The 24,134-nt window shown below is 43.9% G+C and overlaps 2 protein-coding genes across 2 annotated transcripts in view; both read right to left on the reverse strand.

Annotated features, from left to right (window-relative positions):
• Positions 1–24,134, reverse strand: part of TRIO (trio Rho guanine nucleotide exchange factor) — a 3,555,343-nt gene that overhangs the window by 3,329,418 nt on the left and 201,791 nt on the right.
• On the reverse strand, positions 1,447–19,749 carry LOC143782242 (uncharacterized). Its single transcript, XM_077269477.1, has 7 exons — positions 11,301–19,749; positions 11,003–11,057; positions 10,694–10,846; positions 10,423–10,568; positions 10,219–10,335; positions 9,606–9,995; positions 1,447–4,936 (listed from the first exon to the last, which is right to left on the reverse strand). Exons 2-5 carry the CDS (start codon positions 11,055–11,057, stop codon positions 10,324–10,326), a joined length of 366 nt encoding a protein of 121 aa, XP_077125592.1. The 5' UTR covers positions 11,301–19,749; the 3' UTR covers positions 1,447–4,936; positions 9,606–9,995; positions 10,219–10,323.

Here is a 24,134-nt window from a genome sequence, read left to right on the forward strand (position 1 = left end):
GCAGCCGAAATCGCTACATGCGCTTCATTCAGCAAAATCAGGTGAGCAATTCTAAGAAAGCTCTCTTGGTTAACTAGAGGATAAGACCCTATTTTGCGCTGTGTGTCTCCATTTTTTTTTCCTATAGTCTGTCTGCTACTTGTTACTTTTTATTTTGTCTCTCATTATTTCCTGTACTAATACTTTCACTTTTAATTTGTAAGTATCTTGATATTTGGAACAAGAGACAATCTCCATCTACTGGCCCAAAGTAAAGCGTGGTTTGCTGATTGCATGTTTTCCACTACACCATCCCCGTTCAAGCAACTTTATACAATCCATGTAGGCCACAGCGGACTCATTGTTCTTGTAGTGTATGCCTTGCTGACGGACAAGAGCCGGTCAACATACCAGAGATTGCTACAAGAGCTGAATAACATGCAACCTGAACTGCTGAAACACAACCTGATGTTGGATTTTGAACTAGCTTCAATCCAGGCATTTGAGAATTAATTCCCTAACCTCAAGAAGACCGGTTGCTTCTTCTACCTATCACAGTTAGTTTGGCGTAAAGTTCAAAATGAAGGACTCAAGGTGCAATATCAAGGTGACCATGAATTTGCTTGTTGGATACGCATTATACCTGCCTTGCCTTTCTACCAACACAGAATGTTGTGCCTTCATTTGAAGAGTAAGGCTACGTTCACACGATCAGTTTTTCACTGCGGATTTTTCCGGTCCTTTTTCGGGGAAATCCGCAGTGGAAAACGGCGGTGCTTCTCTCGGCGGATTTGTGTCCTTTTTCTTCTGCGGATTCCACTGCGGGTTTCCAACTGCAGTTTCCTATTGGTGCTGTTGGAAACCCGCAGCGGAATCCGCTGAAAGAATTGACATGGTACTTCTTTTTTCCGTTGGCAAATCCGCGCGGATTTTCCAGCGAAAAAAAGGATCGTCGGCACAGCGGGTTTTGTTTTCCATAGGGTAACATTGTACTGTACCCTGCATGGAAAACGGCTGCGGATCCGTAGCTGCAATTCCGCTACGGATCCGCAGCAAAAAACGGATCGTGTGAACGTAGCCTTAGTGGAAAATCCTGACTTTCCACAAGAAGCATACCCATTGCTAACTATTTTGAAGATACCTTTATTGGTCAAATGACTCACAGAGGACATCAGGCACCTATGTTTCCAGTTCAACTTTGGAATATGTATGAACGAACATTAAATGATTAACAGCGAACAAATAATGATGTTGAAGGATGGCACCATAGCTTTCAAGAAACATGTGGTACTCTTTTCCCAAATATATACAGGTTCAGTAACTGTCTGAAACATCAGCAAAAGCTCCACAGTTTAGAAATTATTCAGATAATAGCAGGAAATCCCACCACTGCAAGAAACAAAAAATATGCTGCAATTTCAGCAAGGGTTAAATGTATTGTGTGAGATTTCAACAATAGAAGCTTGATAGATAATCTGAGAGGCATCGCATACAGCTTTGAATTTTATTTGATGGTCACATATTTAGCTGTAAAATAATTCAAACATTAACACCTGCAATTTTTCTTTTCTTTCCTCTTTTTCTCTAACCCTTCCCCTGCTGTAACCTTTGTTTCTTGTTTAACAGTTTTAATTTATACAGTTAAAGCATAACACTAAAAACAAGTTTTGCTATGTTATAGTACCTGTGGCCCTTATCTTCTTTTCCAATGGAGAACCCCTTCCAGCAACTTCACTTCTGTGTGTGAAAAGTCTCATCCAAGTTCCAGCAGCAGGCTCCATGTGATGCAGGATTTCAGTGGCTAATAAGGTCGTTTTGCCTTAGTAGCAGAACTTGTGGATGGAGTCTAGGGGGCATGGCTACACGGGACGTGCAACTGTCAGGCCTCTTTCAGACTAGCGATTTTGCCGGTGATTATCACAGCAGTTTAAAACCGTGGCAGTAATCGCTGACAAAACCACTACATAGCACTCAATTTGCCCAATGCAAGTCAATAGGCTCAAATTGCAGGAAAATTGTGTAGCAGAAAGCCGCACGGTTTTCCATTTTAAAACATGTTCTATCTTCCTGGCGATTACCGCCGTGGTTTTAAACTGCCGTGGTAATTGCCAGAAATACAGCAAGTCTGAAAGAGGCATCAACGTGCTCCCTATGATGTATACAGAGCTGCTGGTCCACAGCCCCCTGCAAAGCTCCCCAACTCCCCATGTGCTCAGTCCTTTAGGGTATGTGCACACGTTGCAGATTTCCTGCAGATCTGCAGCTTTTTTTTCCGCGCAAAAACGCTGCAGATCTGCAAGTGATTTACAGTACAATGTAAATCAATGGCAAACAAAGTGATGTGCTAATGGTGCAGAAAAATCTGCACGGAAAAAGCAGCAGATTCAAAAAAGGACCATGTCAATTTTTTGTGCAGAACTGCTGCGTTTCTGCATCCATTCCATAATAGAAATCTGCAGGGGTAAAAAAAGGAAGAAATCTGCACAGAAATCTGCAACGTGTGCACATACCATAAAAAGGTGCAGATTCTGACCTGCATTTTCTGCCAAGAAATGCAGAATCTGCACAGAAAATTCCACAGTCAAACCTGCAACGTGTGCAAATAGCCTTACTGGCTTTACACAGGGGGAAGCCCTCCTCTTGTCCAGGATGAAGCACATGAGGGGAGGGGGAAGGGGAACTTTCCAGAGGGGTGTTAACAAGCAGCCCTGAGTAGTAGAGCATAGGGACCTTTCGTAAAACTCAATTTGACAGGTGGACACGCCCCTATCAAAGTGTATCAAAAGTGTGTAACCCCTCCTCCCCTCCCTGTCAGCCAGCTGTCCCTCCTTGTCTGGCTCTCCCTTTTTGATATAGTTTAATATTATTATCACAGTATTTGATGCAGTGAATATTATCCCAGTAATTGTTTTATATTAGTTGTTTATATGCTGTATTAAGATTAGTCTTATTTGATAAGCCGCTGATAGGGGGGAGTGAGGCTGTGTTTCTGCAGTATTATCGGCTATTGGTATTCTCATTATATGTGATTTATAATGGGTGCATTATGTATGCGGCCATATTACAACACCCGCAAGTATGAAGCGTGGTGTTTTATACGTTTATAAAAAAAGCAAAAGACACGGTATTGTAAAATGTAAAAGATTTTTATTGTAAAATAAACACATCTCAAAGACATTTCGCTGCTGCATCGTACAAAATAAATAGTATCGCTTGAATATACAACAACACACTTCTTACAAAATAAATATCAATGCTGCATCGTACAAAATAAATAGCACGATGATTATACATCATTACACTTCTTACAAAAATAAACAGTATCGCTAGTACATTCTTTACATCGTGAGCCACATGGTTTGTAGCATCGATAGAGACCTTTTTTTAGGTAGCAGAGTTCCACGTGTGGTACCTAATGACGGGGAATGTAAAGATTGTATTGTACGTGGCGTCGGAGCTAGCTTCAGCGGCATAGATACAGCGTGTGTCTCGCTGCTGGAAATTTTTAATTCATCTAAAAGCTTCCTAGTAGTGGGATTACCAACAACTGTAGACGGTATATTTAGCTCGGCCATAGCCTGCATAAATGCTTCCCAACCCGGCGGTAAATTTCTGCCGGTCAGAGCATGACTCTGCGTAGTACTACGTACCAAATCCAGTAAGTTAGACCCCGGTATTACGGATCCTTTGAAAATAAATTCAGCTTTATTATTCCAGTCTGTAACATTTTTATTCTGTAGTAACCCTTTTAGTAAAAATTCAGCATTCTTTTTATATCTTTGGTTTATATGGCTGACAATTTCAGCGATCTCTTGATTTTTATCAGAGTCGGTATTTGACAATTGTTGCTGACCAGGATCAGGAGTGCTAACGAGATTTAAAGCCGTTACTTCTTTTGAGCTGTGTCGCGTATGCACCAAGTATCGCTGTAGCACAGTGCTATACATTTTAATTTTCACATCATCAGGGATGTCACGACGTTGTAAAATGTCGCTAATTTCGCCATCAAGGCGTTGAATAACGCTGTCGCGTATGTTGGCTGTAGCGCCGGGTCTTAGTCTGTCTAGCTCCTGTTTGGGGACTAGATACATTTTCTCTGTATGCTCCATTATCTTCCTGCGAGCAGGCTTGTTATTATAGGGATTGCAAAAGCTAAAAGAGGGCCGATAAACCCGCCGGCCTGCTTTAGTAGCCGCTTCTTTTTCTTTATGGGCTGAGATCTGTCGCTCAGGGTTCTTATAGCTTTACACCACTTCTTTAATATGCCTTTTTGACGCTCTTTCAGCGGAATCCTGCCTTTTAAGATGTTTAAAGCAATCTCGCCTATGGCTGTAATTAAATCATTGCTTGCATTGCGCAAAATAGACTTTCAGACAGCCGGGGTTGCCTTCACCAGAGTTTTTAAGAGAGCCCAGTTACGCCGGAGTCTCTCAGACATCTTTACAGCACAACGCACACAGCGTAGAATGTCTGATACCTGGGTAAAATTCACTTTTTAGAAGTGTTTTTCTTTTGAACATAAACAGCAGGCAACGCTGGTGGAAACAAGCCAGTCCTTAAGCGAAGTTCCTCAGGGGTATTAGCTCTCAAATCTACAAGCAAATATCCATAAGGTTCCCGCGTGGCATCCTCAAAAGCTTCTAGGAAAAAACGTGTTTTTCCGGGATACATCTGGCGAGCTAGAGTTAAAATTTGTAATTTATCTCGGGGGTTATTGAAAAGGACCATGTATTTGGTGTTTAAATTTATCGTACGGCTTTTCTTACCCTGGCAAAATATGTTTTGTACCAGGTAGAAAATGCTGAGATTTCTGTGGTGCACATACTTGGTAAAGGCTTTTTCTATCTCACAATTTTCACTAGCACTCTCCATGAGATCATCAACAATAGCCAAATTCACCTTCTCCGGCGGGAATAATTCGTCATCTACGAATGTATTCGGCAGACCCTCCACAAATCTGGCGTGGGGAAAAGAGAGAGAGATTTCATTATATAGTTTCTGCCAACACGAATAAAACCAAACAATATTATCAGGTTTCTGAGAAAAATTAGTTTCAATATTATACAGCAGTTGTTTTACAAAATAGCTCTTTCCAGAATTAGACGGTCCTGCTAGAATGCACGAGAATGGGTGTTGCAAGCGTGTATCCATCAGCACAATACTCTGCTAATACCCAAAAGGCAGTGTTGTGAAACCGCCAATTAGTCGGCGCTTTGTATAAACACACTTTTGTGTTTTGCGTAACGGCCTCGTTTCAATCTCCCAGTACTTTTTATTTCTTACAATGGAAGGCTGTTGTACGACAATACGTTTCTGTGTATCTGTGTCAGAATTGCTCGGGTAGTCCAGAACTAGATCTTTTAGACTGTTGAAATTAATAGATTGAGAGTTACCAACATTTAGTGTTATACCCTTAACTTTTAAGACAGTTTTACCCGTGTTGAGTTTGTACCCGTAAGTTTTGGGGCCCGCGGATACAAATTCTGTGATGTGTGTACCATCGGGTATTTCACTGGTCAGCTCCCCCAGGTAATCGCCTAAAGGCGGCTGCCACTCACCATCTCTCTGTACAAAAATAACAGAATCTGTGTCGTGATAAAGGCACCTCTCCTGCAGCCTGTCCAGCAGCGAATAGAGCTCTAGCCGGGCATACACTGTTGTAAAACACGTAAAAATGTTTGTGTTTTTGTTGACGGTGTGGTGACCTTTTGCGTATTTCCAGTTAATGGTTGCGGTGTCATCATCAAGGAAATGTAACATCGAGATGTCATAGTAAGGCAGGAACAAATACTTAAAAAGCTCATCTGGATCCCTAACAATGCTGGTACATGATAGATTAGATCTCTGAGCAAACTTCCCCCATAAAGAATTTAAGAAAAGCTTGGAGATCTGTCTCTTAGCAGGGTTGACAGCTATATTTTCAGGCCGTAATTGCACACCTTCTTTTTCAAGAAAGGAGTCAATGTACTGCCTTTTCTTGACCTCATCAGTGCACCAGCTAGGGTAACCAGAGGCTTCCTGCATCTCCCTCAGATGTAATTTAATGTAGGGTGCAAACAGATCATCAGTGGTTTTAGGAAAATGCCATATTTCATAGATGTGGGCGATCCGATACCCTTTTTCTATCGCCATCTCGAGCTCTATAGTGCACCAGGTGCCTGACAATGCACACTCTTCATCACTATGCGCACAAATATCTGCCTGGGAATTTACAGCGCATGTGTAGCATAGGGGAAACATTAATTTTTTGTTGAGTTTTACCGGTAGAACTGGAAAAAATAAATCTCTCGGTGGGTAGACCTTGACTTTAGCAATGCCAAAGTATTTTTTAATGAATCCAAAATTGTCATAGATGATGTCTGGATGACCTACAGGGTATGTTTTAGTTTTGTTTACAAAGGGGTACAGACTGGTGAAATCGTAGTAATGTAAAGTCTCCCCTTCTGCCAGCTGGTGATAGAGCTTAATGGCGTTAGTTTGTCCGCCATAAAGCGCATCACGGGGGTCTAAAGGAACGGGGAATTCCATCTGGTGGAGAAATGATTGAAGGTTAGAATCATTTTCAACCATTTCATTCCACTCATGCTCCCACATCACTTTTATTGTGTAGCCGCAGGCCTGTAAGTAGCGCTTTTTAGCTAAAAAGGTGTAATATAACTGGCCGTAGGACGTGTTTGTGACCTTATTCCTGTCATTTTCATTATAGCACACGGGACACCCATGGTAAAAACAGCCTTGAAATTCAAATGCTATGTGTTGGCCGCTAACATAGGCATAACCATCTAGAAAATATTTCCCGACTCGTTTTTCACCGCCTCTCAATGCGTGGCGGATGTCGATGTTCTCGGAGTGGGCTACATACATGAGCCATTGTATAGCCGGTGACGAGTAGCGCTTTTTTGCCTTGTGATAATTATCACCAGGCAAAATGCCGATGGTCTTTTTTGGAAGAAATTTAAACCTGTACATTGCCATACACACTGAGGCCAGAGTGATGAGCTGAAAAGGATCAACACATCTGCTCACTACAATTGTTTGCCTTTGACGCTTACAGTATTTTTTGACATTTTTCTGTGTCATCTGCATAATACGCTCTCTATAGATCTCGCAGGCGTGTCTCAGAATTTCAACATCTTGCTTGCAATAAGATTTTAGCTCAGCCTTGAAGTCAAAAGTTGTATTTACCTGTGTCGCATACCACTCCACGAACTCTACCTTCTCACCAGGTGACATGTACTCCGTCCCATAATATTTTACATCAGGTATGGGGCCTACATAGTTTTGGTTTTCTCTGGTATTAAAAAAGTGTGGAAAATGCCCTTTGCCTCCTGAAAAACCCATGGCCTGTGGTAATTTACTGAGTTTCATGGGGATAAAATTTAGAGAGTCTATGAACCTTATAGACAGATCGGGTAGCGTCACACACAAGAGGCGGCTGCCTCGGGTTATCAACTTTACATGTAGTTTTTCAGAAATCAGTTCCTTAACAATAAAGTATGAGTCGTATCTACCACCATTGTGGGCAACAAATGTGTGATCTGAAAATTTACCGCTTGTAAAGAACTGTACAAAGTCATGAGTACAGGTATCACCCACAAACTCCCAGGAGGGGTGACCATACAGCGTAGTAGCATAAATGTAATTCGGAATGTGCGTACCTGTCTCCTGCATACATTCAAAATCATAAAAGATATAACAATCCGTCTCATCCTGTGCTACATACTGCCGCATGTAACAAAGATGAGCATCGAATTTATTTATACGGCCGCGACATACAGGGCAGCGCAAACCTTTACATTTATGCTCAGTCTCGCTATTTCTGAAAACAAAACGGTTGCATTTATCACAAAATGTTTTAAGCCTGCAGAATGTTAAGTCGGCTACACCCAATTGTGTGTGATAATCTAAGCACTCGCTCGATCGGCAATAAGTCCTGCAAATAGGGCACCTGGGCTGTTGCTCGCCAGTGGCTTCTACACAATCATCTCTCTGACAGGATTTACAAAAATACTGACAGGAATGATTGCTCTTGTGATGAAACACAGAATTGCAGCGTTCGCAAAAGTAATCAGCACCGATAAAACCCTTCATATTTTTGACACCGTAGTAGTGGTGATCATGGAACAATATGAATACGGTTTTACCATTAGCTGTATTGCCACTCTGAAAGTAGCGCCAATCACCCTGGCTATAGTACAGTACTTTAATGGTGACCCCCAAATATTTTTCAAATGCTGGAATGTCGCTACAGCTCACTAACTGACCATCAGGGATGCCCTGTGCTGTGTGTATGTTTTTAGAGCGGCTCAGTAAATCGCCATCAGCGAGATCCGTGTCGGCCATCAGGGCGCACACGCTAGCAGCCAAACACAGATTTGTCGTGTAATTGTTAAAATCATACAGCCACTGCCTCTTTTGTTTAATGATCTGACTGCTCGCTATAGATTTCAAGCGCCTTTGTTTTACACCACCGCGTCGGTTTTTAATGATGGTGACGACTAGCTTTAGCGAATTGGTTGCTATGCATTCAGCATTACTTTGAAGTGTACGGGCAACGGCATTTAAAAAAGATTCGGAATTAAAATCTTCCCTGGTCTGTTTTGTAGCGAAAATAGGGTCTAGAGTATCGCCACCTTCAAGCCTTAACTGTACAAAGTCACCAGGTTCAATGTCCCTGATGATTCTATCCAGTAATGACTGAATGCCATCATGAACAATATTCACACCCTCTACAAATGATTGTACACGCTCCAAATTTACAAATCTAAAATGATTTGTATGTATATGCCCGTTGAAATTGCGGAGAGGCCTATGATGATGATAGATGCGTTGTAAAAATACTGTATGATCGTTGTACAACACATCACCATCAGCGGCTGTGTCAACGTCTGAGGCTTGTGAATTTTGTGTAGATGTATGCATGGCATCTGCAGAGTGGTCTCAGCTATGTGAATGCGGGTCTGACGCATGTGGCTGCAACTGTGGCGTCTGTAGCGGTATTGCAGGACACATGCCGCCACGACGTCTCCTAGCGCATAGCGAGCGTCTGGCGCTGACCAACAATTTTAGAGCCCTCTTTATAACTCTAGCCCTATTATAGCTGGGTGGTGTTGATTTAGGTGAGTTATGCATACCGTGGCCGACCATATTCAGTCATAATGGGCTAGCGGCAGCTGTTGTCTCGCCATCCAGCTGCAGATTCCGGAGTGCATATAGTTCGGCCTTATTAGCGTATGTTGGGGTTTATGTTGATAATAATTTTTCAAAAGTATCACAAAAAAACATTATGTTGGGGCCCCAGAGTTTGTAGCGTAAGTAGCGCGTGAACAGCTCCTGAAACACAGTCATTTCAGCGACCCCCCAACAGATGGATTCATGCGTCAGATTTGTAGATGGCGCTTGAATCCTCTGCTTTTTACACAACTTAACACTCGCTGGTAAAGCCCTCTTTAACCGTTTCTTAGTATTAACAGAGTTAGATACACAAGCATGAGATGTGCTACCCAAATTAGAGGCGCCTGTGGGGGCAGCACCAGAGGAGTTAGCAGGTACAGTTAGATATGCCGCTGGCGGCTGCATAGTGTGTGACATACGTATAATGATCGGTTCCACGGCTGATTGCTTACCATCAGCGAGCTGATCAATCTCACGATCAAGCTCTTCACGAGGCATCGTTGCTGTGGTACCCACGGCGCTGGTTGTGTTTGCTGGCTCTGTAATATGTTTTGTTTTTCGCTTATGTTTTCGGGGTGTCTCTACCACTTCTGGATATAGTAGCGAGGGGTCATTCACACTGCTGGTCGATGGCTGCCCAACACTTGAATGGGGTATTTCACGCTGGACCGCGGACACAGGGTTTCCCAGGCCGTGCACCACACAGGTCGACGATGCCGGGGCTGTTCTAACAGGTCCATTAGACAACTGTATTGCCGTCCACACTGGTACTGCGCCATTCTCGGAGAGCTATAGCGGCTGTAGAGGTGTTGGAGGTATTTTTCTCATGACTTTGCTTTTAGCTGCAGGAAAGATTATACATGTGTCAGATATGCGTCAGATATGTGTCAGATATGTGCCAGATGTGTCAGATATGTGTCAGATATGTGCCAGATATGTGTCAGATATGTGCGTGATATGTGCCAGATATGTGTCAGATATGTGTGTGATCAGGATCTCATTGGAGAAGCACGTGTATCATTGGCTGTACAGAGAGTGTGCACGTATATCAAAACATACACTTACGGGCTAGCGATATGGGGCGGATGACTGCCGTGGCGGCTTCTGGAGCTTCTGCGGGGTTCTCCACTAGCAGGTGTATATTCTCTTTTGTGAAAATCCTTCTAGGCTTCAGTTTACAAGCTATAAATAAAGATATAGGCCTTAGTAGTGACGAGGGGGATTTTCTCAGAGCGGTTGTGCAAAAACACATTTTCATACGATTGCTACCTTTCCTTTCTTGCTCGCAGCTCCTCGCGGTTTTTTAGGGGCTCTAGAAACAGGGCTGTTTCTCGGTGTAGGGGTCTGGTACGACAGGTCTTCAACGATCATCTGATTGTGTTCCGAGGTATCTGGTTCTGGAATCAGGTCGACATCTGTAGAGAATGAATATATATTTACACGTCTAAATACTTAAAAGAGATTCATGTCGTCATCTGTAAAGAATTAATATATGATTACACGTCTAAATACTTAAAAGATATATACACACACAACACACCTATGATGTCCTGGGCAAAATCCCATGCATCAGCCTCATCAGCGATACTATACTCAGCTCCGGCTGTATCGCACCCCAGAGCAGGAACGCTGTCCAGAGCAGGAACGCTGCAGATGTTAAAAATATCATCCGGGATGTTCCTGACAAGTTCATCTTAAACAAGAAAAAAAATAAAATAAAATAAATAAATAAATAAATAAATAAAAATAAATAAATAAAAATAAATAAATAAATAAATATAATATACATAACAGCGCTTACTTAGAATGGTACACTAACAGATGCATTTATATAAAGCTTGAAACATACCTAATATCGTTTCCTCAAGTAGGCTGGAAAAAGCCGAAACATTTTGGGATTCCATCTAAAAATAAATTATCCGTGTAAATTTTTGTACTGTCTATATTAATTTCACGCCACAAATATTGTTTATACTAACCAAACATAGGTAATAAGTACGTGCTGAATACGCTAGTTAGGATGTATTAACAGCTATTAACTACTGTATTACACAAATCATGTCATAATAATAAATATATTTAACTATGCGTCTCTAAAACATAATTAAGCATTTGCGAGTAATAAGACAACTGTCTTATATACTTACATTTCCGAATAGCTCAGAGATTAGACGGCGTCTGACTTCTGGTGGCTGTACACTACAGACAGCTTTATTTATTCTGCGGGTCAGAAAGCAAGCCGAGTGTTAACACCCAGAAACACACCCCAGTTACCCCCCGTCACAAGCCTTTATACCGACGATAAATACAGATTTAACTATATAACAAATATATACTGTATATGAATTAGTGCTGACAAAAATTACCTAACAAGGTATGAAGTGACACATTAGTAAATAAAACTAAAAATAACTTTATTCACATATTATTTTAAAAATTACATATCTTTAAAAGACAGGGTGTTGGAAAAAATAGGACCTCCATGACATATTATTTTAAAAATTACATATCTTTAAAAGACAGGGTGTTGGAAGAAATAGGACCTCCAACGCCTCTTTAGAAGAACCGCATGTCAGTCTTATATCTGATTGAAGGGTAGAACTAAAAATAGGCAATCAGAAGTATAAATATATACATGGCAATGCCCTCACATCAAAAATGGCTTTGGTGATGGTGTTGATAGATTCTATAATGGCACAAATGTGGGAATAATAATTGCTGCTAAGCAAGAGAGATAGTAAAATACTGAAGTTAAAGAGATGGCCACTAGATGACAGTGTGATACCGCAGAAGGAAACTTAAAAGTGTATGACTATCGCAAATATATACTGTACATGAATTATAATAAAAAAGATAAATATAACTAACTAGACATTGCAGCGCCCCGATATATACTGTACATGAATTATAATATCGGGGCGCAAATAAATCAGTTAGCACTTACCTTTTAAAATAACAGCTATTCAGGCTCGCAGAAAAGTTGTCTTCTGTGCCGATGCTGTAGCAGTCTGACCAGTATTTAAAGAGAAAACAAACAACGTGTCTGTGTCCGGCTCTTCAGCGTTTTCAACCAGGCAGTATCGGATTACACTAATGACTCGCAGCTGTTGTGTTAAAATCTAAATAACATCTGGGACTGGAATATTTGGGGTAAATACAGCGTTTAATATGAAATTTTATACAACTGAATTTCTGAAAGCAGGAGGCTGCTGATTACCGAGACACAATCGTTTTATTCAGCCATGGATTCTAATACCCGGGATCACATATTAGAAAAACAATATTTTACAGCTAGCAATTCCGGATCATTCTATGGAATAGACAAATTATTTAGAGCGACGAGAGACCGCGGAATAAAGAAATCTGACGTGACTGAGTGGCTGGATAGACAAGACGTTTATACGTTGCACAAGCCTATTAGAAAACGTTTTTTGTCAAATAAAATTTATGTCTCGAACATTGATGCGCAATGGCAGGCGGATCTCGTAAGTTTAATCGACTATTCAAGGGAAAATGATAATGTCAAATACATCCTGACGGTGATTGATACTCTATCGAGATACGCGTGGTGTGTGGCTTTGTCAAAGAAAACGGGCCCTAATGTGGCTAGATCATTCGAATTAATATTTCAAAATGATAAGCGCATACCGAAGAAATTGCAGACGGATCGCGGCAAAGAATTTATAAATTTGTCAGTCAAGCAACTATGTAATTTACATAATATTCATCACTTTTTTACCAACAACGCTGTGAAAGCAGCTATGGTAGAGCGCTTTAATCGCACATTAAAAACTCGTATGTGGCGCTATCTCACGAAGCATAATACCTTTAGGTATATTGATATTTTACCGGATTTGGTGCATAGCTACAATCATACTTATCATTCTACCATACGCTGTACTCCCGCTGAAGTGACAGAGAAAAACGCTATGCAAATCTGGCGCAATATTTACAGTTCTACTATTACTAATAAACTGATTAAACCGACTTTAAAGGTCGGTGATCATGTCAGGATATCGGCCTATAAAGGTACATTCTGTAAGGGGTATGAGAAAACGTACAGCGAAGAGTTTTTTTAATTACCGGCGTCTCCGATAAATTTCATAAACCTCTTTATAAAATTAGTGATTTAGCCGGGGACCCTGTAGAGGGGTCATTTTATAAGGAAGAGCTGCAAAAAATACCTGCGGATGAGAATCGCGTCTACAGAGTGGAAAAGATTTTGAGAAAAAAACGTGTCGGGGGTGTAAGTCACTGCCTCGTCAAATGGCTGGGGTACCCCGAAAAATTCAATAGTTGGATCCCGGCTTCGGAGTTGTCAGATATATAGCTATGGAAGCGCGCTCCTTTTTCATGACCCTGCCCAGTAATTTGTCAATTAATATCTACCCCGATAACACCATATCGAATTACAATTGTGATAGAAATATATATATCATGTAGATCTCACTTGCATGTATACCCCTCTATAATCATATATACTCATATGCTCACAGCTAATATATACATTATAACAAATGGTTTAAAATGGCTGACACGAACTGATATAAGCCAGACAGATTGTATGGGGTTTTCCATCCCTAAAGCAGAACAGAGTCAGATGTTTGGTGACTGCTGATCAAATGTCTCAACTCTGTCCTACATACAGAACTCAAGTTTAGTTGCTTAATCCGCTGTCATATGAGCATTAATCACAATATTTCATATATGTTTAGATAACCAATGACAGAAGAGCTAGACAATATGGTAATTAACTAACCACCCCTGACAACCCCTAACCACTCCTTTCTATGTGAAAATATAAAACTATGTATGTACAATAAAGTACCAGTATTGATGGAATGTTATTGACACAATGATGTTGTGCAGTCTCATTCTTCCTTGAGCGCTCAAAATACTCAGTCTTATTGGGAGCGGCCACAGCACACACAGGGATATATTTATCCAACCCAAATTTTTCCATAACATTAATGGCCCCCAACAGCGAGGCACGGATGAAACGCACGGGATCCTTCTGACCAGAGATACGGAGGTTTTAGCCATGGCCTTGGCACAGGGGCAGGAGACTGCGCAGCTCCATAAGTAAGGTAAGAAAATGTTATCATCTTACCTGAAAGTCCCCTGTGCCCGGTCCTTGTCTATGCCTCTTGCCGATCAGGTGTGGTCACCAATTCCCAGGTAGTGTAAAAAATCCGTAGCCACGAATCCAAACCCTGTAAGGTGTCTGCTGCGTGCCGTGTATGTGTTATGTGTTTGAGTAAAATCCGGGAGAGGAAGGAAAAAGTGACTTTTGCTTGTGGTGGCTGAGTAACGGACAGCAGGAGGTCAAATCGCTGAATAAGCTATCACAGATTCCCGTGCAATAGGAGAGACAGGAGGTCTCGGGACAGGCAGTTCCATGTTTCCAGGCTCGGATGGTGATAGTTTTGAGGGCTGCCACAGATTCCCGTAGCCGGTGGCCAGTCAGGACGACCGGAGCGGAGGGTGGTAGAGTCCGGCATATGCGTGCCAGTGCGATTGATAGTTGTCTGTTCCCAGCGCAACCTGCACGTGTCACAGACTTTAAAAGGGCATCTCTCGGATTGTCTATCTGTTTCTGTCTGTCAAGTGTTGCTTCTTTAAGAAGCATGAAATAGTAAGAGAAAGTTTTGGTTTTTTTTCTCTTCTCTCTTGAACTTCCTCTTTTTCGGCTGCTGAAGGAGAGATATGCATTGTAAATCACACTGTCACATCTGGGTTTTTTTTTCTGGCTGTTTTCAGCTGCAATGCTAGCTATGTGTAGCTATTTGTGAAGAAGTGATTGTATCTATCATTTTTGGTGCGACATACGTGTTTTCAGATACGTGATTTTAGTGACATTTGATATTATTGCAATAGCATACGGAATAAAAAGAGGAAGTGTGTCTCTGACTGTATTTGAGCGCAGAGATTCTAAAAGAAAAAGAAAGAGAAGAGAAAAGCCGTTTTAATTTTTAATTTTCTTTACTCTCTTAAAGGGTCTTTTTCTTTTTGCAGCATTTTAAAGTTTTTTAATTAAGTTTTCCTCAATCTTCAATCTCTTTACCTTTTTACTTTTTTGGGGGAAAAAGTTTTTTTTCCTTCCTTTTGTATCAAAATTTTGGTTCTTTCTTAGAGTTTTATATACTCATTTTTAGAAGTTTTTTTTTTTTTTTTTTTTAGCACTGTTTTTTTCATTTTTGTGTGTTTTTCATTTTTTTGCTTTTGCCATGGGGAATAAAGTGGCCGAGCAACAGGAAAGTCTTTTTACTTCCTAATGAGAAAACAGCCCCTAGATAGTGGCAGAACACGAAGGTATAAAGTACGTGAAATTCATTAGAATGGCAGACTTCAAGCTGCGGAATGGCATGACGTAGAAAGGAAAATAAGGGAAGTTAGCTGATGTTAGATTGCTGAATGCCAATACATGGTATGAAGTGGCAGCAGAGCTTACATCGTTTAGGTGGTACAGAAAGTTATGTGAGCAAACCAGGAAGTGATTTTTGTGGGTATGAGACGGGAGAATCTGCGCAGTCTGCTTTTAGCAGAATCCATGGTATAGGTAGTTATTTTTGTACAGTATGTGGCGCGCCCCGTCTCTCCCTACAGGGATAAGGCATAATTGCTCCTCTCTATTATTCTTGTTGTTCTCCTCTATCCTCCTTTTTTTTCCTGTCACTCTTTTTCTCCTCATTCTTCTCTCTCGCTCTCTTTTCCTCCACACTTTTCTCTTCTCTCTCTCCCACTCTGTATCTCTCTCCTTCACACCTTCCATCTTCTCCTTCCTCTCCTCACCCACGCTCTCTCCTCCTTCTCCACTCCCCCACCACACCTATCTCCCCCCTCTTCTCCTCACCCATCTCCACTCCTCCTTCTCCACACCCATCTCCACTCCTCTCTTCTCTTCCCTCTCTTCCTTCTCCACACCCACCTCCACTCCTCTCTTCTGCCCGTTTCTCTTTACCACACCTTTCTATCTCTCTCTTCCTTTGTCTCACTCATCAACCCCTCCCTCTTCTTCTTCCTCTTTTTTCCTCTTTGTTGCCGGCTGGGCCAACGCCCAATTCAAACAATATGGTGCTTACAGCACAAGGTTTCCTTTCTATGCCCCTGGCACAAACCAGCCATTGCCATTTGTGATATCGGGGAAAGAAGGTGAAAGCCCCCCCCCACCCTACAGTGGGCAGCCCCAGACACATCAGGTAGCAGACAGCTCAGCCCTGAGTGCAGAGGGGGGAGGACTGATATCACCATGTATTGATAATGTACAACTTCAGCACCAGTCAGAGCTGCGTACATTCACACCAACATGAAACTATAAGCCTAATCCATCATAGCTTCAGCAAGGGGGGGAGACATCCTCACAGCTACTTCTAAGTCCAAAATCAGTCAGTGTATGACCCCAGTACAAGCTATCACAACTATTCCTCTGATGAAGATGAAGAGGGAACATCATACATGCTGTCCAGTACTAGAAAAGAAACCCACAGGCACCAAGAATGCAAGGGCAGATAGAGGCACCACCATTACAGTATGTGCACTGCACTTCAAGTCAGATCACAATCTTCCAGACCCAGGGATGCATCCCATGCCATTTTACCGAAGAATGTAGCAGAACCAGTGAAAATATGCAGCCACCTGGAATGATCTCTGGGCCATGAATGGAAATAGAAGCAGGTGATGCACTCTGGCCAATCATGAAGGAACAATTCAAACTTCCAGCAGAATTAGATGTGCACGCTTGGGAGTCAGGGCTACAGCTAATTGAACAGCTCAGAGAGTGGGCCAAAGGCAGGCTGGCCGGACAGGCCCTCAGCTTACATGACATGAGTCAGGAAAGGACAGAGTCTGTGAAGAAGTTTCATGGCAGAGTGAAGGAGTAATGCAAGTATTCCAAGACTTGGGCCTCACCATTCATGACCAGATACACAGGCAAATGTTGGCACAGGCCTTTGTGCATGGACTGAGACAGCCAATCAGGAAACCACTGATAGTGGCTAGGCCTGAGAACAGGTCAATAGCAGTGGACTGACCCAGAAAAAATGTTTTATGTGCGCCTATGAGACTGTTTATTGCTAATTGTTGCCAAAATTGCCACCATTATAGCACCACAAAAGAGCACAAAGAAGGAAAAGGGTGCCGTGCTGCTGAGAACGCCGGAAGGGAAGCCAGAGGTGAAGACGCTGCAAAGTGCCCATCAACACACCGGAAGAACCGCTGCAGACTCCAGAGAGGAGACACCGACCTCAATAAGGTTAGCAAAGGGGAGAAGCTATGTCGGAGCAGGAGGAAGAAGTGATGGCAGATGCAGCCACAGCCCCTGTAATGCCCCAAGACCTTGGGTTGGATGCAGCCGCCGGTCTCATGGCACCCCGGGCCTCGCCACGAATGCACCTGCAGGCCCCGTCTTACCACCGCAGCTTCAATCAGCAGGCCGGACCCCGCTGCCGCTACAGTACCCATCATGCCGTTGTCCACAGTAGCCAAAGGGATTGAGTCCCAACCAGGGGTGCAGAAGACAGCCCCTCTCATGGTGACCACTGACCTGGAAGCGCAACCACCCTACAAAGACAGAAGAAGTGTCAAATGTTACATCTGTGGCAAGTTTGGCTATTTCCAGAACCAGTGCAGGGCACCCACGCCCCCGAAGAGACTGGACCAATGCAATCCAAGAGTTGGTCCAGAGAAACAGGTCAAGGAAGAAGTGCAGAAAGCAGTAAAGTACCCCGTCCATAGGACAGAGGCAAGCAAGCCAGGTCCGCAAGACACTACGCTCCAGACATGTAAAACTTCATCTGCAGGACCAATACCTCAAAATACCCTTAAAGTGGATGGCGTTGTCAGATCCAAAGTGGTGCAGCCAGAAGTGTGATGACACCTGTGGAACTCGCTGATCCCACCTGCCTATCAGAATCCTCTGTGTCTCGCATGGGCATTGATGGTCAAGTCAGACATTCTCAGCTTACAAAGCCACTGAGTGTGTGCACTCAGCCAGGACACTCTATCCTGTCCCAGTTTGTGGTGTAAAGGACCTGCCACTCACCCTGCTGGGAGCGAACCTACTGCAGAAGCTGAAGGCAACCACAGTGTTCCAGGAAGATGGGACAGTGACACTTTCTTCATCCCTGACCCGAGAAGAGTCATGCTGGCGGCCCTACAAGAACATTAAACAATCGATGAGGCCTACCCAAGGAGGTACTGGATGTAGTACCAGAAAGTCTATGGTCTAAGGGACCCCAGCACATGAGAAAACCTCAAGTTGCCCCAGTACGGGTGTCACTCAAGCCATGTACTCCGTACCCTCGTAAGGCCCAGGCCAGGCCTAGAGTCAAGCTGCCTCTGACCAACTGAAGGTCTACCTGGAAATAGGAATCATTGTTCCTCGCACATCACCTTGCAATACCCCGCTTTTCCCCGTCAAGAAAAAGACTGTAAAAGGAGAGCCAGCCAAGTTCAGAATGGTATATGACCTGAGAGCTGTGAATGACGCCACGGTGTTTGAAACTGCAATTATGCCGAATCCGCACACTCTGCGCTCAAATGTGCCTGCCACAGCAAAAGTGTTCACAGTGAACAACCTGGCTAATGTTTTCTCCAGTGTTCCCCTTCATCCGGAAGACCAGTTCCTGTTTGCCTTAATGCACCAGGGGGGACACCACACATGGACAGTGATGCCACAGTGGGCCCGGAACAGCCCTTCACAGTTCACCAAAGCAATGTCCACAGTCCTCACCAACTGGGTCACAGAACATGCAGAAGTAACCCTGCTACAATATGTGGACGATCTACTCCTTTGTGCAGTTGACTTTGACACGTGTAAAGCCCATTCCTTGTATCTCCTACTCTACCTGGCGGAGCAGCACTGCAAGATCTCAAAGAACAAAGTCCAGTGGTGTCTGAAGCAAGTTACGTTCCAGAGACACTGTATTGCTCACCAGGCGAAACACCTGACAGATGACCGGAAGACCACAGTGGAGAAGATGGTTCTACAGGCCTTCCTTAGCCCGGTTCCTCCTGACTGATGCAGCCTTCAGCTCGTTCAAGAAGTTAAAAGGCACAGTAGTCTCAGCGCCAGCACTAGGCCCATCTGACTACGAGAAGCCATTCCGTCTCTACTGGATGAGAAAAGAAGGCCTTGCTACTGGAGTCCTGACACAGCTTCAGGGGGGAAAGCAGAGACTTTCGGACTACTTTTCAGCTTGTCTGGATCCAGTTGCAAGGGAAGCCTCTTCCTGCCGCATGAGAGCAGCAGTTGCAGCACACGCCCTCCTGGACAGGACTACTGACATCAGTGGAAAAACCATTGGAAATCCTGGCTCTGCATGACATCTCAGCAATCCTCAACCAAACCCAGCTAAAACATCTCTCCACCGCCAGGCATCTTCGCCTCCAGTGCTCTCTACTCCTGCCCAACAATGTCACCATCTCCAGATGCACAGTCCTCAATCCGCCCACTCTACTCCCACTCCCAAGGGGGGATACAGATACGGATCCTCAGATAAAAAGTCTGATCAAAATCTGCATGATACCTTCTGCAGGGATCTGAATTTGCTCCGGACGGATGACCATGATTGCTTCGGCATCATGCAACAGGAAACAGCAGGACTACCCAAGGTGGCAGAAGAGCCACTGACCAACCCAGAGTTGATCCTCTCTGTGGATGGCTCCAGATTTGCAGATGATGAAGGAAGATTCCACACGGGATGTGCAGTGACCAGCAATCAAGAGATCCTGTGGTCCAGAAGTCTGCCGCCCAGTCTGTCAGCCCAGGAAGCAGAACTGATAGCGCTGATGAAGGCCTACCAGATGGCAGAAGACAAGACTGAGAAAATGTATACCGATTCAAGGTACTTGCATGGCATAGCACATGACTTCGGACTCATCTGGGCTGCAAGGGACTTCATCACAGCAAGCGGAACAACCGTGAAGCATCAATGGAGCCATTAAGGACCTGCTGAATGCACTTCAACTTCCAAAAGTGGTGACAGTACTAAAAGTCAAAGCGCGTGGAAAACTAAGCACAGTAGAGGCACGAGGCAACAACATGGCGGATATGGCAGCCAAAGAAGCAGTCAAGGGAAGACAATATGGAAAAGTGGAAGAGGTCGTAGAGCCGGACGGCTACTACAGGACGGCTGAAGACAGGAAACCTGACAAGATGACATCCTGGGATCTGCTCAAAAAAGCTGCAAGAGCAAGCCCCAAAGGACAAGAAGGAATGCTGGATGCAGAAGTGAGCAACACATGAAGAAGGAAGGGTATACTCAATGAACTACAAACCTTGTTTACCCCGAAGCATGTACCCTATGGTGGTCCAGTGGGCACATGGGCCCACACACAGATTAAAGACACAGATGAATGATCCGATTGGTGCTTACTGGTTCACCCCAGAAATCTCCACCCTAACAGCCAAGTTCATAAACAGCTGTCTGACCTGTGGCCAATGCAACCCTGGAAGAATGGAGAAAGTTCCCATACATCATCTTGCCAGACCACCGTACCCCTCCCAGAGGATCCAGATAGACCACATCCAGATGCCGCCAAGTGGGGGTTTCAAATATGCCCTTGTGGTCGTGGACATGTTCACAGGAAGGCCAGAAGCTTTCCCAGTGAGGAACCAGTCAGCAAAGACTACTGCAAAGAAGCTACTCTCAGAGACGAGATATGCAGCTATGGGGTCCCAGAAGTGATAGAGAGTGACCAGGGACCCGCATTCACAGCAAATCTCACACGAGAGATCTAGTCAGCAGTAGGGTCAGACTTAGGCCTACACACTCCCAATCACACTACTCAGTGTTAGACACACTCCCAGAGGCCCAGAAAAGCTGTCACCATATGAAATTTTGTTTGTGTCTAGTCCCAGGTTAGGGGTATCCTTTCCCTCAGCAGCTGATTATGCAATATGATACTTTGTCTGCTTATGTAATTGAAATCACCAAGAAACTTGCTAACATCCATTCTCGATTTTTTTTCTTCATTGCCAGATCCAGATACAGTGTCCGGTATGCACTCCTAGAAGCCAGGAGACTGGGTGTTGGTGAAAAAGCTTGTAAGGAGAACACCACTCGATCCCAGATCTGATGGTCCTGCTCAAGTGCTGCTGATGACACCAAACTCTGTGAAGCTGGAAGGAAGACCCACTTGGATCCACTCATCGCATTGCAAGAAAGCTCCCCTACCAGAAGATGACATCCAAGCCTGAATGATGTTGCGGCCTGACCGAAAAGATGACCTACCTGATAAAGACTACACATTGCTCAATACACATGCTATTGACCAAGAGACTGATTGCAACGAACCCCCATTAGGGACAGATCTCCTGACCGCCCATTTGCGAAAAGTCTGTACGGAGTGGGGCACAGGCGTTAGGCTTGTGTCAGTTCGCCGACAGCACAAAAGAGTTGCAGTGCTTTGGGACAGGAAGCTAGGATTAGGGCAAGTGATATCTAAGGGGGGCTTGTGATAGAAATATATATATCATGTAGATCTCACTATACCCCTCTATAATCATATATACTCATATGCTCACAGCTAATATATACATTATAATAAATGGTTTAAAATGGCTGACACGAACTGATATAAGCCAGACAGATTGTATGGGGTTTTCCATCCCTAAAGCAGAACAGAGTCAGATGTTTGGTGACTGCTGATCAAATGTCTCAACTCTGTCCTACATACAGAACTCAAGTTTAGTTGCTTAATCCGCTGTCATATGAGCATTAATCACAAAATTCCATATATGTTTAGATAACCAATGACAGAAGAGCTAGACAATATGGTAATTAACTAACCACCCCTGACAACCCCTAACCACTCCTTTCTATGTGAAAATATAAAACTATGTATGTACAATAAAGTACCAGTATTGATGGAATGTTATTGACACAATGATGTTGTGCAGTCTCATTCTTCCTTGAGCGCTCAAAATACTCAGTCTTATTGGGAGCGGCCACAGCACACACAGGGATATATTTATCCAACCCAAATATTTCCATATCAATACCAAGTTAGCGAGGGCCGTTCACCTTTCAGACGCTTATGAAGTGGCGTTAACGGAAATACAGTACCCCCATACGTGGAACACGTTTGAGGCTTTTGAAGGGAACTTCTATGCCGCGAAACACGGCGAACCGTTAGAACATTATCACATAAAATCAGGATTTTACTCGAACATTCATAAGCTGGTTGCCACGGTCAATGCTTGAATAGAGGCGCTGAATTTATCCGCGCCTGCCTACAGAATACGGTATGATGAGCTACGCCGAGAGGTGATCCTGCCCGATCCGGCCCCTATACAGTTTGCTCTGGGTACTAAGCTAAAATTTATTTTCGGGCTACAGACCGTCGATGACTCCCCCGTTGCTTTAATGCCGTGGAATCGGCGCTTTTACCCCGATTCAAAGGCTGGTTTTTATTCTCTTTTTGTATACACCGATATAATTCAGCACCAGCTTGTAGGCGATAGTTACGTTCAGCTGTTACGAACCGTAGAAGTTAGCGGCGATGATAATGATATTGTCATGGTGCGCTACACGTGGCCCGATTACATACCGCTGTGCAAACAACACTTTGACTCCATAAACATTACAGTCATGTCGGACCAGGCTACGCCTGTTAAATTCAGATACGGAAAGTGTATAGTGCGATTACATTTCAGACCGCGACAGTATTGACACGATAAAATAGTGTCTCAAAGGGTGTATGGAGATCCCGCTGTTTATGCCCGCTACTATACTGCCCAATCGGGGCATGGGCTAGAGGGATTCCGCGGGAGCGAGTACATGTATGGCTCCGGCCTGGCCGGGATATTTAAAGGATTATTTCGACGCGCCGTACCGCTTTTCAGAAAAGGCTTAGAATTAGTAAAACCGCACATAAAGACGGCGGTCCGGAACATCGCGACGGACGCCGTCACGACCGCCTCAACGGCCCTTATGAAACGGATAAATACACAACCGCAGCAAGACGGGTATGGGTTAATTTATGTCGCTAAAAAAGCGCAAAAAAGAAAGAGGCGCGCTTGCCCGCCTTTACCGCCGATGCTCATGAATAAAACTACCGCCAAGAGGCGTCACCGTCAGAAACGCGTAAGACGCTCTGCGGACGACATCTTCTAATCAGTTATCATGGCTTTCCTGCATGACGCTTCTCTAGAGTGCGCTAAATCTGAACTGGATATTTTTGACGTACCCCCGACACAAACAAGTATAGAGAAATCTCTATTTGTAGAAGTACAGCCGGTTGCGGCTCTGTCAGACAACGGGCCGTTGGAATTTTTCATATCTGGGAGCGGCGATTATTATTATGATCTGAACAATACTCTGTTGTACGTAAGCTGTCGCATCGTGAAGCAAGATAACACGGCTATTGGCGATGGTGCCCGGGTGGCTCTCATAAATTATCCTCTAGCCACTCTTTTTAACCAGGTCGATATTACTCTGGGAGATCGACTTATCTCACAATCGGACAATCTCTACAGCTATAGAGCGTACATAGAGACCCTTTTAAATTACAGCTCGCAGACGCTGGCATCACAATTTACAGCCGGTTTGTTCTATAAAGACACTGTGGGCCATCATAATGACCGGAGCTTGGATGGCGCAAATGCGGGGTTTATCAAAAGAGCCAATGCGGCTTCTCGCTCAAAGCCCATCGACCTCTTGGGGCCCATCTTTGGGGATATATTTAATCAGCCAAAGTTAATATTGAACGGGCTTGACCTTAAGGTTAAGCTAACAAGAAATAAGGATGCTTTCTGCCTCATGTCCGCAGAAGCCGAGCCGCTGAAGGTGCAAATCTCGCAAGCGGCTCTCTACGTGAAAAGAGTGCAGGTGTCTCCGGCTGTCCGAATCGGCCACAGCCAGGCCCTCCTATCCGCAACCGCCAAGTACGCTATTGACCGAACATGTCTGAAAGTGTACAGCATCGCCGCAGGGTCACGGATCACGAACCACGAGAACCTCTTCCTAGGCCAGATCCCA

The sequence above is a fragment of the Ranitomeya variabilis genome, chromosome 6 (genome assembly GCF_051348905.1).
Source record: "Ranitomeya variabilis isolate aRanVar5 chromosome 6, aRanVar5.hap1, whole genome shotgun sequence".
Lineage (NCBI taxonomy): Eukaryota > Metazoa > Chordata > Amphibia > Anura > Dendrobatidae > Ranitomeya > Ranitomeya variabilis.

What these genes read in the sequence shown, in the direction of transcription:
- LOC143782242 (XM_077269477.1), bottom strand. Translation starts at nt 11,057, where the DNA reads ATGGAATCCCAAAATGTTTCGGCTTTTTCCAGCCTACTTGAGGAAACG. An exon ending in ACTTGAGGAAACGATATTAG is followed by an intron (nt 10,847 to 11,002) that starts GTATGTTTCAAG and finishes TTCTTGTTTAAG; the next exon opens with ATGAACTTGTCAGGAACATC. An exon ending in TTTTGCCCAGGACATCATAG is followed by an intron (nt 10,569 to 10,693) that starts GTGTGTTGTGTG and finishes CATTCTCTACAG; the next exon opens with ATGTCGACCTGATTCCAGAA.